We start from the raw sequence: 18,598 nt of genomic DNA, 5'->3' as shown, positions 1-18,598 counted from the left end.
ACTTTTACTTGATTTTTCAATAACCCAAAAAACAAGGTGTTTCTGATTTAGAAAAAAAAAAAAGAGAGACAAATTTAAAGATAATACCTCCACATGTTGGTCAGATAATTTAATTTCCACATCATGTTGCTGAAGCCAGCCGGGAAGCCAAGCAGCCTCCTACATCAATCAATTGTTCAAGTCAATTAATCCCCTTTTCACTTTATTTCCATTTCTTTTCAAATTATTGAGCTTGCGAGTGGTGATTGAAACTGAAACTTCGCATAGATTGTGATTTTGGTATAGGCATAGCTTATTGAATTTTCAGTATGCATAAAACTTCAAAAAATCGCGAAAGAAAAAATAGTGATGGATTGGAAAGCATACCTCAGAGAATTGAGGAGGACGAAACCCTAGCAAGCTCATTGAATGCAATCACTCTACTCTATTCACCCAATGAGCTATCACTGTGAGCAGGAGCAGAAAAATGCACAAACACGCGCCAGTTTTTCTTCGCGCCAAAAACTTGCATTGGGCCTCGGCCTTTACACATAAATTGGGCCAAGTTATGAGTTAGCGCGCTAGCTTTACGGCCCAATAAGCCCAGTTTACACTTTCTTTTTCTTTTTAATTTTACTTTCAGACTTTTATCGAGGATGTTTTTTAAAATATTTTCTCTTAAAAAAAAATAAAGATGAAGTACGAAATGGACCAACTTTGGAAGTTTATTACCAATTTCGTTGTCTTCAACTAAAGCTGAAGGAAGTGAAGAAAATGCTTGGAAAAATGTGGGTGAAAAAAAAACGCAAACTTTACACGCAAAAATGTGAACAAGAAAATGAAAGGGGTATGCCAGAAGAAAGGAGACAGAAAGCAATATTAGAATATTAGTATATGAAATTTGAAGTTGTATTTGGGTATAAATTTTATTGGGAAAAATTGAAGTTTGCGAGTGAAAATTATTATTTCATTTGAATTACCCTTCAGAAGACCATAATTTGTACCGTAAGATTAAAATTTAAAAGTAACCTAGATGGAAGGTAGTTTTTTTTACCATCAAGGAGTACGGTGAAATATTAATATTGCTCCATCTTTAATAAGAGTCTTGGATTCGTGTCCTCAAAATTTGTTCTAATACAATCCTGATAGGGGCACTTTAAACGTCCCGACCTGAGTTTTTACTATGCAAAAAATAGTTAAACAAAAAGAGAAAAAAACTATCAGCTAAATGCCTAAAATACATAGGATTCGTGATGTATGGGATCTTCTTTATCACGCTCCCAAACTTGCTTTACAGAAGTGCCAACTGTTTAAGTTATAAGAATTTTCATGAAATAGTCGCTTACCTAACCGTATAAGTTAAATATAACTGGTGAATATACAATTTATGTGTAGTTTGTATATAATTATATTTAATTAATATATAATTTATGTATACTGACTCGCAAAAATAAACAGTACTTGTTATTTGTATGGTTCAAAATAAGATCAGAGAAATTCGACACGCGGAGACAACATGCCGAGGTCGGGCAGGCTGAGGTCGGACAGTCATCAATAATTCCGAGGTCGGGCAGGCCGAGGTCGTACAGTCATCAATAAGGCCGAGGTCGGACAGTCGTCAATAAGGCCGAGGTCGGGCAGTGATGAAACAGCTAGTTTGCTTTGGGATCCTCAAAGGGAATATTACTTTTTTAGGATTTTCTATGGATACCCCTTATAAATAGGAAGAGAGGACTTCCCAAAAAGGGGGCTCTCTCTCCCTCTCCCTTCCCCTCTCTCTAGAAAATATGTAAACACACCTCTCTAAAGTGATTAGAGGATGTGTGATCCCATACCTTTATCATATCCAAAAAGGGTCTTAAGGTTCTTGTATTTCTCTATCATTCACGTTGATCAAATGAAAGACGACCCGTCTCACTCAAGATTGGGTGAATCTTTTCCTTTATTTACATTTTATTACCATTTAATGTTACTTAATGCATCTCTCTTTATGCAATTAAATCTGGCCATAATCACTGCAACCATTCATACTCAGCTATATTTTTCTATTCATATTATTCATCTCGGATCTAGAGTTAATTATCCTTAACTAGGATTTACCCTCCATCTTCTTATTTAATTAGTTTAAACAAAAAAGGTCTCATACTTTTTTGCTCAAACAAGCTCTATGAACCTCAAAGATACTTTTTCAGAAGNTATATATATATATTCCGTTTCAAAGAATTTGGTTTCTATTGTATCCGACAGCAACAACTCAACCTCCACATCTCCGTTTTCACACACTTTACTTCTCCTATTTATGCCGACAGATCAAAAATTGTCATGAGATTTTATATGCTAATAGTGTATAAGATTCTGTTTTACACTATTAGGTCAATTGATGTATAATATTTAATATATTAATTTTATAAGAAAACCGGTATATATACTAACTAAAAAAAGAGTAATAACTATTATAATAGATTAAATTATACCTTTAATGTAAAAAAATTCTAAACTATCAGTTATATAAAAATTAAGTTCTATATTTTGTCCTACGTATACTTGAGTGTAAGATTATACTTTTCTATAAGTTCTTTCCTTTGAACTTTTCTCTCTTCATTATTGACGGAGCTATATATGTTAACCACTAAAAGCTCACCTGCACCCCAAAAAAAAACAAGAAGGAATTTTTTCTACATATATTTTTCAACTTAAGTGCTGTGATTATGTTTTTTTTAGCCAAGGGTCTATTGAAAATATACTTTCTACTTTCACAAGGTAGGGAGTAAGGTCTGCGTATACGTTATCTTTTCGAACCTCACTTGTCGGGTTACACTGAGTATGTTGCTATGGTTGTTGTATTATCTCAACTTAGTCAAAATCAAAGTTTGTTGTGTATCCAATTTAGACGTCTATTAGCTGGTTATGAAGAAATTAGCTACGACAGCTGTAAATAAACACACACCACACTCTCCCTCTCTCTCTTTTTGAACTTGCACTTTACTTTTTAATTACCAAAAAAATCAAATTATGTACTCCATTAGTTAATGTTTTAGGGTAAATGTATCACTAAACAAGCATTAGATTGTTAATCATGTAAAGCAATAAGCAAAAGTAGGACACTGCCAATTCATGTTGGACCCATATTCTTAGCTATTTGGTTGTCATTTTGCTCAAAACAGCTCAGGTAAGATCATATCTTTGCAACCTTGTCGTTTGCTTAAGCTTTAACTAAAAATAATTAAAGTTGATATTGTAATAAATTAATAATATGGTTGTAATATCAAAAGATACCTAGGTGCATGACACCTATATCTCCGTATTTATTTCCCTGAAAGATATATCTACAAGCCCTAATATAAGATTTATTTAGCTAATACAATTTACAAATAGGTATTATGATCAGCTATATAGTGTATAGGAAAAAATATGTTCATATTAAATACTCGCATAATAGAGCGATATGTGGAATCGGAGATATATGGAAAGCGAGACAGGTGGAAATCAAGTCCGGGGGCAACAATCTCGGTAACCCCCGAAGGGAATGTTGCTCATGAATGCTTGTCACCCGATAGCATTCAATGAAAAATATTCTGCAATATTAAATACATATTCCGTTATAGAGAATATGACATTCATAATATGCCGTTATACATTCTTCAATGGCCCTCATAGTTGTCATTTAAGAGGGGCTTGATCCTAGGACTTTGTTCCCTAGGTGTAGCTATAAATAGTGAGTTCAACAACCATTATAAGGGAAAAATTTTCTGACAAACTTATGCTATACGCTACTCAAAAGCTCAAGAACATTTTATTTCTTGCTTATTAATATTGCTATTATCGCCCCCGGAAGCTCTGCTCCTGGAACCAAGCTATCTGCTATTTTATTTCGATTTCGACGATATGTCTTGCATTCTTATTTAATTTCTGTATCATTTTGGGATCAAATTGCTTTGTTTGTATATAAACCACATATAAATTTAACTGTATCATTTTACGGGTAAACATATAGAAGGGTCAAGACTTAAAAAGTACCAGTATCAAAAATAAATACTCCACCAGGTAACTCTATCCACCAAAGCTTGGATAGATTGGAGAAAATCACTTAATATTTTTTGCTTCCGCTGCGATTTAAACTCAAGACCTCATGGTTTTCACTCACTTCATTGATCACCAGACCATAGTATTTTAACTTTAACCTCAATGACACTCTCCTATAGAAATGACATGGATGTTTAAGACTATACAATTAACTCCCTTATAAAAATAACATGATTGTTTAAGACTATACATTTTATATAATATTTTTGTAGGCAGATAACAAATTTATAGACACAAGAATAAACATGGAAACATTATAAAGAAAACAATTAGATGAGAATACAAGTGCGACATTGAAAGGCCAACAACGCACAGCAACTCTTTGCTTTAAAGTCTTGTCGTCAAAGTTATTTCCACTCAAAAGACAAATTAACATATATGAATATAAAATAATAAGGACAAAGAGTAATCATATACGTAAGCAAAAACCCCTTTTCCCTTCACCAGATGCCAGTGCAAAACTTGTAAAATTTACACTCCTCTTTCTTTAAATACTCTCTTTGTATACCAAACTCCATACCCTTTTGCTCTCAAGCTTTTTCTCTCTCTCTCTGAGCTCCTCAGTTCAGGTATTTTTCTTTCATAATCACTCTTTTAATCTTTGCATTTTCTTTCTCATAATTCTCTGTTTTTCTTAACATTTGCATTATCCTGTTTATGTTTGTGTAAAAGGGTAGTGGGAATTTTGGGGAGGGAGGGAGGGTGGAGGGGGGGGGGGGTATGACTGGATCTGGATCTGTGTTCTTGTTTAGTCAGGTTGATGTACTGCATTGTTTTCCTCAAAGATATCTAAAGCTGATATACTGACATTGTAAAATCTGGAAATTTCCTTTTTTTGGTGTTTTTACTGTTGTATTTGCTTTTATCTTGTATTTTACTGCATGTTACCTGTATGTACTTACTACTTTATCTTGAATTCAATTATTTATTGATTTAGTTCTTGAGTTGATTAGTTATAATTTTACTAATTAGTGATCAATTTATACTCAGTTGTTACTTGCTCAAGTTTTTCAAGAAAATTTTAGTATGATTTTGTAATGTAAGTATGAAAATGCACCACACTATCCATCCAAATGTGTAGATAAAACTTACCCTTTTAGGAAATTCTGAAGTGGAAATGCTGAGATCTAAGTAAAAGGGTGTCTAGTTACAGAGGCGAATACAGGATTTGAAGCTTATGTGTTTTTGCATTGAATTTAAAAAAAAAATATAATAATAATTGGATTCATGGTCAAATATTTTGTTGTTATTTAGTGAACTTGGTAATATATAAATAAAGTCTGAGCAAAAGCTACTAGGTCCCGTGAACCTGTATGTCAAACTCTAGATCCGCCCCTGTCTAGATAACATATTCTTGTGATCTCAGATGAAAAAATGAGTTTAAGTGTGAGCAGCAATTCACTTGAATCGGTCCTGTTTGGCTTAGTTTTAACTAAAGATGCTAACTTTGTGCCCATTTGCTCTGATTTTGGTATTCTAATCATGGATCTTGAATTTGTAGGGGTCAGTGTATATTAGCACTAAGAGCAATGGGCTACTCTATTGTTTTCATTGTCTGTAGTTTACTTCTAGTCCTTCAATTGTCAACAGTAGCTGGGAAAGGCAAAGCTATAATTGGATCTCCGAGCCTAGCTCCAGCACCAGCACCAGGTCCTGAATACACAAACCTAACCGACTTACTCTCGGTTGCTGGCCCTTTCCACACATTCCTTAACTACCTTGAATCGACAAAAGTCATCGATACTTTCCAAAGCCAAGCCAACGACACAGAAGAAGGGATCACACTCTTCGTTCCCAAAGACTCAGCCTTTGCTTCACTCAAGAAGCCTTCCCTTTCCAACCTTACATCAGACCAACTCAAATCCCTTTGCCTTTTCCATGCATTGCCACATTACTATAGTCTAGCCGACTTCAAGAACCTTAGTGACATGAGCCCTATTAATACCTTCGCTGGAGGAAATTTATATTCCTTGAATTTCACCGATGATTCAGGGACCGTTCACCTTAACTCAGGATGGTCTAGAACTAAAGTTAGTAGTGCTGTTCGCACGACTTTTCCCGTTGCTGTTTATCAGGTGGACAAGGTACTTCTTCCTGAAGCCATTTTCGGAACAGATTTACCTCCAATGCCAGCACCAGCACCAGCGCCAGAAACAGATATCGCCCCTACTGCTGATAGTCCAGCTGCTGATCAAACAGGAAAAGCTAGAGCTGCAGCCTCTCCAGATTCTTCATCGCCATCGGCTTCTCACAGGATGATGAGCTGGGGCATTTTGAATCATTTGGTTTTGGCAATTGCTGGTGGATTCTTGATGTTGTTATTGTAAGGAAAATGATCTTATGGGGGGGAATTTTGTTAAATTATGTTGAAAATGGTACATCTGTTTCTTATTGGTTTTGATTATACTCCATTGGTGATTTAGTATTGGTTATTGGTTACAATGTTTTTGTATACATTCATGTATCATTTTTCATTTCTCATTCTCCATATTCTTTCTCTATTCTTTAGTTTTATCATTGTGGGCTCTTTTCCAAACTGCTGCCAATTCAGCTTTTATTATTGATTCCATTGCTTTGTTGCAAATCCTGTCCTCTAACAAACTTTTTTTCTTTTCTAATAAGGGCTGGTACGTAAAGAATCCCGCGTTCATGCTGGGTCCGGGGAAATGCTGCACGATGTAGGCAGTCTATCTTAATGAAAGTATATCTATTTTTTTTTTTTTTCCAGATACAACGTAAGAAATAAACATGAGATAATACGGGAACTAGATAGTTTGATTCTCGTATTTCAAATTTCGTCTTTCTTCTTAAATAGAGTGAGTATTACATCTCAATCAGATACAATGTCCAGAAACTTCCTACCCTACTTCACCAATATTAGGAGGAAACATTTTCATAACAATACCACATGTCAAAGAAGATACTCAAATGCAATATTAGGAAGACAGAACCAGAAGGTCGAGTGACAAATCGAAGTTTACTTCTAAAACACAAAAGTAGGGACCAAAGTGTTTATTGCATTAGATTCAGGGGAGGCGATTCTGAATAAAGGAAACCTAGTGGCCCAAAACAACAATTCTGAATTTATCTTCAACTTTTTCTTGATTAAATTGCCTGATTACAATCCCCAAGGATTTCTTAATCTTAATCTCTTACTCTTAGGTGACATTAATTTTATGTCCGACCTCTTTAATAGCTTGAGAGAAAAGGACAAAATCTTAACAAACATACTTTAATACAGCTTCTCTACTATGTGAGTGACGAGAGAGACAGAGAAACTGAAAAATAATACCCTGTCTCAAATAAATAGGAAAGATTTTTTACTATTTTACCCTTAGTTTTCAAGAACAAGTAATATTAAGGCTAGTATAGGAAGAAATAATTTGAGACGGAGATAGTACACACAACCATCCACTTCTTTAAAAATCTTACAACTGGAATCACATGGCCTCCAATTAATCTACTAATTAATTCACGTGTAAAAAATGATAGTAAAACAAAAGAGACAATGAGCTGTTAAGACTGGTAACTGTAGATCTCAACAAACCCATTTTTTATGAGATTTTAGAGAGGTCAACTAAAGTAGAAATAGTTTATTTATCACTAAAGATACCTCAACTCTACATGGGGGGCAAGTTCTTCTTCAGTAAGTTGATAGAAATTTCAAATTTTTAAGTTGAAGTTAGAAAAAAGTTTGTGATAGTTGAAATTGTGTTTGGATAATTAAATATATTTTTTTGGAGAAAATTAGCCAGTGAAAATTGAATATTTATGAGTAGAAGAACCACACCTTTTTGTTTTCGGAAATAATTTAACTTTAAATTTTTCAATTTACTATATGACATATTTTTATTGTCTCATAAATGTCATGACCTGCTTAAAACAGTCCAGGCACATAAGTTGTGAAGAAGGAAATACAAAATAAAAGATTCAAGAAGAATTCCTGTATTCCTTTATTTTCCTCTCTATTGCTCTGTGGTTCACATCTATGTTTAAATCATACAAGAATGACTTATAATTTAGGAGAGCCACTACCAAACATTTTCAATACCATGCTCCTGATCATAAGAATGTGCGGTTTTCACTTGCATTCTTTGTTCTACTGATAAATTCATCAATGGACATGTTCCCTAACTCCCCTGCAAACCTAGACCTAACAGTAACAGTTTGTGTTTCTACCTCTTTGGGCCCAACTACAGCCATCAATGGTATCTTCTGCTTCTCTGCATTCCTAATGAGTTTTGGTAGGCGTTCGCCACTGCAAACCTCGACCCGAATACCACTAGCTTTTAGTTTTTTTCCCACTTCATTGCAGTACTGGAGCTGTAAACACATGCACACATAAGTCAATCCGAGTCACCCTATGTATCAGCAGAAGCTAATAGACAGATCAAAATATAAAAGAAGACGATTACAATCGACCAGTTTCAAGACATAAACTTCATAATGAAGTCTTGTGGTACTGTTTGACTTGATGAAAATGACATGGATCTTGATCCATATTTTTTTTTTCTCCTGTCCGGTGCACAAAGCATCTCGCATTCACGCACGGTCCAGAGAAAGGCCGCACCCCAAAGGGTGTGATGTAGACAGCCTGCCCTAATGCAACCATTAGTGGCTGCTTCCACAGCTAGAACCCCTGACCTATAGGTCACAAGGAGGCAACTTTACCGTTGCTCCAAGGCTCCCCTTCATCTTGATCCATATTGTACAATCCAATAAAAAAAACCACGAATTATGTTAAAGGGTGACTACAGAAGTTAGTATAGCGTAAGCAGCAAATCTTTGGTTAGGGTGATAAACTTAACATGGTTTTGTGTAAATGGAAAACAAGAATTAGTCAAACAAGTATTGATTACCTGAGCATCAGTAACTGGTAAAACTCGAGCTTGGATGGGAGAAAGCCAAAGTGGAAAATCACCAGCATAGTTTTCTATGAGAACACCAAAAAAGCGCTCCAAAGATCCAAGAACTGCTCTATGGATCATGATAGGCCGCTTCCTCTCTTGATTTGAGTCAACATATGTAATGTCAAAGCGCTGGGGTAAATTGAAATCAACCTGTAGAAGTTCATGTGTCAGTGAAGGATCACAAAGAAATAGCGAGCTTGAAACAAGAAAATGAAGAGGAAAAAACACTTCAAGTTTGTGAATTATTTGTTCAAGCTCAAAACTTGATAAGAGTTTTGCAAACAGAGACCTGTATAGTTGAGCATTGCCACTTCCTTCCAAGAGCATCCTCAATTTTCAGATCAATCTTGGGACCATAGAAGGCCCCACCACCATCATCTATCTGATAGCTCCAACCTTTGTCTTCTAAAGCATCCTTAAGTGCAGATGTTGCTTTATCCCAAATCTCATCATCTCCCACAGCCTTTTCTGGCCTTGTTGAAAGGTTCACCTCATACTTGTCAAAACCAAATTGCTGTAATATTTCCTCGGTCAGATCTAACACACCCCTGATTTCATCTTTAATTTGATCCTCTAAACAGAAGATATGTGCATCATCCTGCAAAATCAATAAAGGGGTATTAGATTACAGTAATGCAAGTTGCTACTACTTAGGAGTTTCCGCCTGAAAGAACGAACACTTGAAGCAAACATTTTCTCAGAATCATATCATAAACTCGATCTTTCCTGTCTCTTTTCTGAGATAGGAAAAGCATTCTACCCAGAAGACTGTACATTACAACATCTTTTAATTATTATAGTTATAAATGTGGAAACTAAAATCTCCTACTGCGGTCGAGAAGATTACAAACAGGTAAAAAGTACGGTTAACAACTCCCCACCACCACTTCTAATGCAGGGAAAAAGAGTTCTATATTGATCTTTCACAAAGGCTGAAGTATCAAGGTAAAAGATCTAGTTATAGCAGGTTAGAAGCTGAAACTCCACAGCATCACAGTTAATTCACTCACACGTGTCCTTATACTTTTTTAGGGATCCTCTTGGAAAGTCATTGGCATGAATAGAGGAGAATGTGACTTGGCTCCAGAGTCAGATTTCAGACTTACAAATATTCCAGAAATTCTGCTTATACCATTTGGGGAAGATGAAAAATGCATTCAATTCTGCATTGGGCATAATTTGCAAGAAAGGTTTGACAGGCAAAGAGCACAAGGCGAAATTTTGGGACCAAGCTAAGAGCTGATGGAAGAACACCAAACATTAATGACAGAAACAGACTAGAAAGAGAGAATCAAAGTAGTCCGGTCCCTAAGAGGATGGCTGAGCGGTGGAGGCATAGGAGTAACAACCTAGAGGTCCCAAGTTCCTATCCCAACTACAAAACTCTACGTGATCTACTCCAGCCTTGGTGAGTAGGATTACTTGGCACATGTTTGTGGGCTGTAGTAGGCTGCCCGGTGAATTAGTATAGGTGCAAGCAAATTTGCCCAACACCACCGCAAAAGAAAAAAAGAAAGAAAGAATATCGAAGCAATATAAAGAAGTGCCTTCCTTTGTGTGTACATGTGTGTTTTTTTCCCTCTCTCCCTTCTCACGCAGTTCTTTGGAACTTCTATGGGGCACGTTATGGTCCCTAAAGTTTCTTCTGGAAGAAATTTCTGCTCTTTCTGGTGTCGTAGGCACCACTTCTCGTGGAGTCTTCCCCTTGGATGCCCTATGAAAATTTTGACCTAATAAAAAGAAACGAAAAACAATAAAATGACCTGTGGTTCTCTTAATTATGAAACTTTCCGTGTTTACTGGAAATACACATTTCAGCCAATAACAAAGATCAGATGTTGAGACTCAAGGCGGGTACCCCAAACCCCAAAAGATAGAACAAATTGATTTCTTCAACCACATTAGGTATGGTCTCTATGACGGAGAGAACGCAGAGCAGACAAAGACAAAATCCTAGCCTCCAAGACGAGGAGACAAATCACTTCTATCAACTATAACAAGTACATTGTGCTCCACAACATGGTTTACAAGAACGCATCTTCGTTTTTTCATATTAATTGGTGTATAAGCCGTAGGTCATCGTGGTTACAGCACAAGGAAAAACAAATAAAATGCACTACCCATTTTGTACACCCTTCCCCCATTCCTTCTCTTTCAGACAAGAATGCAATAACCGCTCACATTTAGGGATGATAACTGAAATCCAAGATACAGATGTTCAGGTAAATATAAATCTTATGTTTGAAAACATACCTGAGTAAAACCTCTTACACGGAAAAGGCCATGTAAGCTTCCAGATAACTCATATCTATACACTGTTCCAAGCTCTGCAACCCTGATTGGAAAATCCCGATAAGAGTGTAACTGCCTCTTATAGACCAATACATGATAAGGGCAGTTCATTGGCCGAAGCTGATAAAGCTCTTCCTCAATCTCCATCTGATCAAACATATTCTCTTTATAGAAGTCCAGATGACCGCTAATCTTCCAAAGATCTGCCTTAGCTACATGGGGAGTATAGAGTAAATCATAACCCCGCTCCATATGAATCTTTTTCCAAGTGTCTTCTATTATGTGCCTAATAATAGCTCCTTTGGGATGCCAGAACACTAAGCCTCCACCAGCTTCATCCTGCCAGTTTTACAATCAATGAGTTTCAATTCATGTAAGCATATGTAACAATGAAAAAGAAGTAATTGCATCTAAGGCTAGTTCCATCAAGAAGTGTACATATATCACAAGCTCGTAGATGGGTTAATCAAAAGAGACCTGCCTGTATGGAGAAGAGATCAAGATCTTGGCCAAGCCTCCGATGATCACGCCGTTTAGCTTCTTCTTTGAAGTGAAGGTATGCTTTTAATTGGTCCTCATTCTCCCATGCGGTGCCATAAATCCTTTGGAGCATTGGTTTTTTAACATCTCCTCTCCAGTAAGCACCAGCAACAGATTCAAGCTCAACAGCTTTTTTGTTAATCTTTCCTGTAGTTTCAACATGAGGTCCCGCACAAAGATCCCACCATTCATTACCTACAAAAGGCAAGCATTTGATAATGAGAAAAGCAATATATACTCTGTTGTAAAAGCATTGGTTTTATGGACTCATTCCCCACCAATAGATAGCAGTTGGTATTGGAGGAAATTAAATACAATCAAAGAGTTGATGAGAGACTGGTATGTACAGGGCAAGTATGTGCTCAACAATACAGGGGAGTATTCTATAAACTCAAGTTACATTGCACTAATAGGGAGTCAACAAAGAATGAAGATTGCAGACATGTTATGGTCAGCAGTAACTCAACCAAAGCACAGATTTATAGGATGGCTGGCAACTCAAGAGAAATTACTGACTAAAGATAGAATGATTGGAATGAACATACAGGTTGAAGATGCCAAATGTATACTGTGTAATGAAGATGCAATGGAGACTCAGGAGCATTTATTTGTACACTGTGCATGGACAAAAGCAGTACATCATGAACTGAGCAGATGGACAAACTATGAAGAACAAACTATAGGAGTGAGGCAAATGCTGGAGAAGATCAGAAGTAAACACTGGAAGCAATTCAGGAAAGAAATCGTAGCTGCAGTCCAACTAGCAAGAATATATCACACCTGGAGAGCTAGAAACAACAAAAAATTTCAGAGTAGGACAACAAATACTGACGAGATAGTTGTACAAATCAAAAGAGAAGTATTAGAAAGAATAGAATTACTACAAATGTCTAGGAAAGCACAGAAATGTAGGGAGTTCATAGGACATATTCAATGTAATTAGAATTTCTTTATTTGTTGGATGTAGGAGGCCTAATTTCTACTATGGGAATTAGGTGCTCTATAGGTGTATATGATGTTTGAAGTTAATGGTAATTCACATTGTTACCAAAAAAAAAAGCATTGGTTTATGTGTATGTTCTACAATCCGATCAAAATCTGTAAAATACGAGATGAAGCTCGTCTAGGTGCCTTCTAAAGGATGAATATGCAAATATTGGCTGAAGACCTACAGATTGAAGGGTAATTTTAGCTAGAACTCTAGAAGTGTAAACTTACCTTCTTTTGCCACCTCTTAAAAGTCTTAATCCCTTCTTCGACTGATCCTAATTTGTCAACTATATATGAAGTAATGCAGTAAAATGATTACAAGTAATCTCACCTATTCTACATTTTCTCAACATGTCACTAAGTGACTGTAGCTTTATGAAAGCTCAGCAGTTCTGAAGCACTTTTAAATTAAAAATAGTAATAATGATTATTAGTACTAAAGACAGTATGGAACTTGATTATTGCACTGCAAGGACTGATGACTCGAATCTGGCACCTCGAGGGTTGAGTCTGGATCCCTGGACGGTTGATTTGGATGAGACTACTATTCCCGATTCATATGCTCACACCTCAGACCACTGCAAACTTGTTAAAGCTTCCAGGATGGACAGGAGGGCAGTATAAGGCTTCAATGGCAAAGTTCGAGTTGGAGGAAGAGGTTCAGGAGGATTGGAAGTAAGATTTTGCAACAGATCAACTATCATAGGATCCAGCCAGGTTCAAGCCACCTGGCTTCCCGGTGCAAAATTCAGTTTCCTGTTTTTATTAGCGCTAACTATATCAATATGGTTTTTTCCAAAAAATACTACACCCTCCATTCTAGTTTATGTGAAACGGTATTCTAGTTTATGTTACCCTATTTCCTTATTAGCACTTCCCACAAAGAATGACACATTTCTATTTTAGAAATTATAACTTTAAACTTCCCATTTTAACCTTAATGAGAAGCTTTTATGGTCCTTTAGGACTACAAGTTCAAATATTATGGTATGTTTAAGACCACAAGTTTTAAAAGTCTTCCTTTCATACTTAACCTCCGTACCAAGTCAAATTACGTTTCATAAATTGGAATAGAGGGAGTATATCGATATGGTACATTGCTCCACCTAAACCCCAGATTTCAATTTCTGCATATGACTTAACTTGAGCAGAAGGTCTTTCTTAACAGCCTTTGTCATGGAAATGTCAAACTTCACTTAACCTTTTTATAAAACACTTCATATGAAATCAATTTGGTCCTCCACAAACAAAAGTTTCTATTTGTAGAAATGAAATTCTCTCAAAGTGAGAAATACTTGACTTGGTTACAAGTATAAGTGCATCTAGCACTCTACCAAATGGTCATTTGTTATATAACAATGACATCCAGATAGCTACTAAGATATAGGTCAACATGTATGATAGTAGCTCCTCAAGAAATAGATAAAGGTTCATTCTCTCAAAAATGCTCATGTGGAATACCACAATCTTCTGTCAAGATAATTTTGATAATGGGAGCCACTTACTTCAATCAATCACCAAGTAAGTATGGTCCTGAAAATATAGGGTTTATGGTTCTTGAATTACTCCCCCACAATCATTCCCATTTATGAGTCATTCGATCATAAAGTAAAAGCTTATATCGTCTGAATTAGAAGAACATGTACAATGTGCTAATGTAACATTTTAAATATACATTTCTCAAACTAAACAAAAGCAATTAATCGAAGTCTTACCAATATGATATATGGTAATTGGCTCCTCCTTTATGCTCTCTAAAATCTCTACCTTGTAAGGTTCATTGATAGCCATTATTCTTTTCTGAGCTTCGTCCCGGCTAACTTCTTCTCTAACCAGAGGCAAATTTCGGCTGATAATTCGATCCTACAGAAAATTCAAAATGTCAATTCTCTACCCAGAAATGACAGCTTCATTGACAAATCCAACTATTTTCTTATTCTTTTTTTAGGGGGTTGGATTATTATTGGGTAACTGAAAAAGAATGAGTCAGCTCACCATTTCCTTCTTAATCCTCTTCAGGTCTCTGTCAGTCAAAGGCTCCATATCGAAATCATAATAAAACCCATTATCAATCCAGGGCCCAATTGTCACTTTTGCATTTGGATAGAGCTTTTGGACTGCCATGGCCATAACATGAGCACACTGCAGCAAGAAATGCATTGACACACGCTCAGGATGGTAATTGATATTACTAAAATGCTGATCACTCTTAACTACAAAAACTCAGCATTCGACATGATCCCATGAGAGAGTAAAGTAACCAGTCCTTGCAAAAAAATATAGAATATGTTGCAATGACAAAACAAACTTCATTTCCAACAACATTAAAATTATAGAAAAACAATTACAAATCCAAATAATGTACAAGAAGAAGACTATGGGTTAGGATCAAAACCAATTACTTCAACACAATGGTCTTCAGCACAAAAAAGATAGCTTTCCGTGAAAAAATATTTTACCTTTGTAAATTACTTCATGGATTATTTTCCAATGTTGAAACGAGTGAAAAATTAGGTGGCATATGGTAATCTAGGAAACACTATAAGAACATTATTTTGAGTTACACTTGTCCCGGGTGTTGGCCAGCTATGTTGTATGGGGCAGAGGTGTTGGCGAGTCAAGAACTCTCATGCTCAGAAGATGAAAGCAGTGGAGATGAGGATGCTGAGGTGAATGTGTGGGCGTAGTAAGAGAGATATGATTAGGAACAAAGTTATTCGGGACAAGGTGGGAGTGGCCTCTGTGGACGATAGGATGAGGGAAGCGAGGCTAAGGTGGTACCGGCATTTGAAGAGGAGATGCACAAATGCCCCAGTGAGGAGGGGCGGGAGGTTGGATATTGTGGGTTCGAGGAAAGGTAGAGGTAGGCCGAAGAAGTATTGGGGAGAAGTCATTAGACAAGACATGGCATGTCTCCAACTTACCGAGTACATGACCCTAGATAGGAAGATATGGAGGTCAAAGATTAGGGTAGAAGGTTAGTAGGCCGTCGAGTTTAGGACTCCATATCTGCTACGTTTGTTTTGGTTGTTTGTTTTTTGTTTTCCATACCAATACTAGTATGTAGCATCTGTTGTTCCCCTTGCTTGGTTATATTACTGCTTTGTTATTATTGTTGTTAAAGTTCTTATCTTTATTAGTATTTCTGACCCGACCTCCTTATTACTGTTCTCCGGTTCAAACCTGCTAAGACTTGTTTTTCTTGAGCTGAGGGCCTTTTGGAAACAGCCTACCTACCTCCACAAGGTAGGGGTAAGGTATGCGCATACTTTATCCTTCCCAGACCCCACAATGGGATTACACTGAATATGTTGTTGTATTTGTCCCGAGTTGATCCGCAGTGTAACGTATGAGTAACTCATTAGCTTTGGCCTAGACCCTATATATGTGTTAAAAAATCCACTAGACATGTACAAATATTAAATTTATTAGCACTTGAGGTCATTGTCCTATAGTCGCAAATCCATAAAATTCAAATCTTGGTTCCACCTCTAAACTATCTGCGGCATTAAAGATGGCAACAATGTATTAGTGTTACTTATTTCTGTAATTGTCCCTCTTTTGGATGAAAATATTTTCAATTTTCATTATAATTTAACCTGGTATAACAAGTTACTTAGTATTACAATTTACCAAAAATTACCAATCAGTGCTATTAAATAGAGTTATCTGCATTTAACTTAAAGTCTAATAGCATAAATGGTAGTATTAATTTCTTCAATACCCAAATAAAACATCCAAAATATGAACATTACCGTGTGGCGAACTCTAAGGAGTGTGGCAGACGATTCGTTAGTGGGTAGGACAATTTTCTCAACTGGGGCATCACCATTTGTCCGTTCATCGGCGGCAGCAGGAGCTTCAGAAGAATCGGTGGCGACGGCATAGGTCGAGAAAGAATTGCTGTGACATCTCAGCAACTTGTTCCTAGTACTACTAGAGTTCTTAGACGGGTAAAGAACAAAAAGACTAGTGCTAAATTGACGAATAGGGAAGCTATAAAAGGTGTTTCTAATAGAGGAAGTGAAGAGAGAAGGGCGTGAAGATAGTGATAAAGCCATTGTTTTGCCCAGAGCCCCAACGTACTTCATTTTTGAGATTTTGGCTAATTATCTGCTGTGTTGTTGCTGTGGGTCTTTTGATTTCTGTGGTGGAGCTTTTGTTTCCTCATATTTCGCTCTTCACTTTTACCGCGATTAATAAACATTTTCATCGCCAATATTTATATTTTTGTTGGAAAAATCTGATTTGCTTGGACATTAGTTTTCATGTTATAAAACAATAAAAGAAAAGAACAATATTGCAAAGAAAAGTAGGGAGGGAGAATTCTTATTGATTTTGGAGTGAATTACAATGTAATAGAATCCTCTATTTACGGGGAGAGGGTAACTTAGCCACCAAGTAATAAATCTTATAATCTCTCTAAATATAGACATTCACCATAAATAAAATTTTATTTATAACATTTCCCCGGAATGTCTATTCAACGGATAAGTGCCTCGTTAAAACCTTAACTAAAATAAAACCCAATGGGAAAAAAATTCTAGAAAAGGAAAAAGAGTACACATATCTAATAATACGCCTTTTGGTTGCCTCGTTAAAACCTTGCAAGGAAAACTCAGTGGGACAAAACATTGAAAGGTAAAAAGAGTGCAACGCGCATTAACTCCCCCTGATGAGAGCATCAATTCACATCCTTGAGCCTTCGCATGCCAATCTTGTACACTAGCTTCTTGAAGGTTGACGTCGGTAGAGATTTGGTGAACAAATCAGCCATATTATCACTTGAACGAATTTGTTGTACATTAATATCACCATTCTTGAAGATCATGTGTGAAAAATAACTTTGGTGAAATGTGCTTTGTCTTATCTCCTTTTATTAATCCTCCCTTCAATTGAGCTATGCATGCTGCATTATCTTCATACAAAATTGTGGGTAGTTTGTCACACTTCAAACTATATTTGTCTCGAATAAGATGTATTATAGACCTCAACCACACACATTCTCGACTTGCCCAGGTAAAGCCAGATTTCAAAGGTAGAATGTATTGGTGGCGCGTCGACCTAGTTCTCCGTTCGGCGAATCTTCTTCTGGGGAATTCAACTCTTCTTTCATAGATTTGGAACATAATAAGCACCAGTAGCCGCTTCATGAATAGCAATTATCTCAGCATGATTAGATAAAGTGGCCACAATTGATTGCTTAGTTGATCGCCAAGATATGGCAGTGCCTCCACATGTAAACACATAGCCTGTTTGAGATCTAGCCTTGTGTGGGTCAGATAAATACCCAGCATCTGCATAACTCACAAGATCGGGACTGCAATTATTGCCATAAAATAAGTCCATATCAGTAGTTCCTTTTAGATACCGTAATATGTGTTTGATTCCATTACAATATCTCCTTGTAGGAGTAGAGCTATATCTTGCTAAGACATTAACTGAAAAAGTTATGTCAGGCCTTGTAGTGTTAGCAAGATACATTAGTGCACCAATTGCACTAAGATATGGTACTTCAGGACCAAGTAGCTCTTCATTCTCTTCTTGAGGTCAGAATGGATCCTTATTCACATCAATTGATCGAACAACCATCGGAGTGCTTAATGGATGTGCTCCATCCATGTAAAACCGTTTCAATACCTTTTCTATGTAGGCATATTGATGGACAAAAATTTTGTTTGTCAAATGTTCAATTTGCGAACCAAGACATAATTTTGTCTTTCTGAGATCTTTCATCTCGAATTCTTTCTTTAAATAATCAATTGCCTTGTGGAGTTCTATAGGAATTCCAATAAGGTTTATGT

General features: G+C 36.5%; 3 protein-coding genes across 4 annotated transcripts in view; 1 reads left to right on the top strand and 2 right to left on the bottom strand.

Moving 5' to 3' along the window:
• Positions 1-539, bottom strand: part of LOC109223605 — a 9,728-nt gene extending 9,189 nt beyond the window's left edge. Inside the window, exons 1-2 of one of the 2 annotated variants that reach the window (XM_019387985.1) lie at positions 367-539; positions 88-159 (exon numbers count right to left, since the gene is read on the bottom strand). In XM_019387985.1, coding sequence (XP_019243530.1) covers positions 88-159; positions 367-405 — 111 coding nt within the window. In that variant the 5' untranslated portion in view covers positions 406-539. The remainder of the gene's footprint in view (positions 1-87; positions 160-366) is intronic. The other variant, XM_019387984.1, reaches the window with a different exon arrangement.
• LOC109223604 (fasciclin-like arabinogalactan protein 7) lies at positions 4,525-6,565 on the top strand. The gene is made up of 2 exons (XM_019387983.1): positions 4,525-4,631; positions 5,564-6,565. Exon 2 carries the CDS (start codon positions 5,592-5,594, stop codon positions 6,387-6,389), a length of 798 nt encoding a protein of 265 aa, XP_019243528.1. The 5' UTR covers positions 4,525-4,631; positions 5,564-5,591; the 3' UTR covers positions 6,390-6,565.
• Positions 7,985-16,953, bottom strand: LOC109223603 (threonine--tRNA ligase, chloroplastic/mitochondrial 2). The gene is made up of 8 exons (XM_019387982.1): positions 16,550-16,953; positions 14,790-14,936; positions 14,510-14,657; positions 11,746-11,999; positions 11,226-11,603; positions 9,262-9,570; positions 8,922-9,122; positions 7,985-8,385 (listed from the first exon to the last, which is right to left on the bottom strand). The coding sequence occupies exons 1-8, from the start codon at positions 16,883-16,885 to the stop codon at positions 8,125-8,127; spliced, it is 2,034 nt and encodes a 677-aa protein (XP_019243527.1). The 5' UTR covers positions 16,886-16,953; the 3' UTR covers positions 7,985-8,124.

Source organism: Nicotiana attenuata, chromosome 3 (genome assembly GCF_001879085.1).
Source record: "Nicotiana attenuata strain UT chromosome 3, NIATTr2, whole genome shotgun sequence".
Classification (NCBI taxonomy): Eukaryota; Viridiplantae; Streptophyta; class Magnoliopsida; order Solanales; family Solanaceae; genus Nicotiana; species Nicotiana attenuata.
The sequence above is the reverse complement of the archived record's forward strand: the minus strand, read 5'-3'. Positions and strand labels throughout refer to the sequence as shown.

Coding starts and splice junctions, on each gene's coding strand:
- LOC109223604 (XM_019387983.1), top strand. CDS start 5,592: ATGGGCTACTCTATTGTTTTCATTGTCTGTAGTTTACTTCTAGTCCTT.
- LOC109223603 (XM_019387982.1), bottom strand. CDS start 16,885: ATGAAGTACGTTGGGGCTCTGGGCAAAACAATGGCTTTATCACTATCT. Junction 11,604..11,745: donor TTGATCTCTTCTCCATACAG/GCAGGTCTCTTT, acceptor TAAAACTGGCAG/GATGAAGCTGGTGGAGGCTT. Junction 8,386..8,921: donor TACCAGTTACTGATGCTCAG/GTAATCAATACT, acceptor ATGTGTTTACAG/CTCCAGTACTGCAATGAAGT.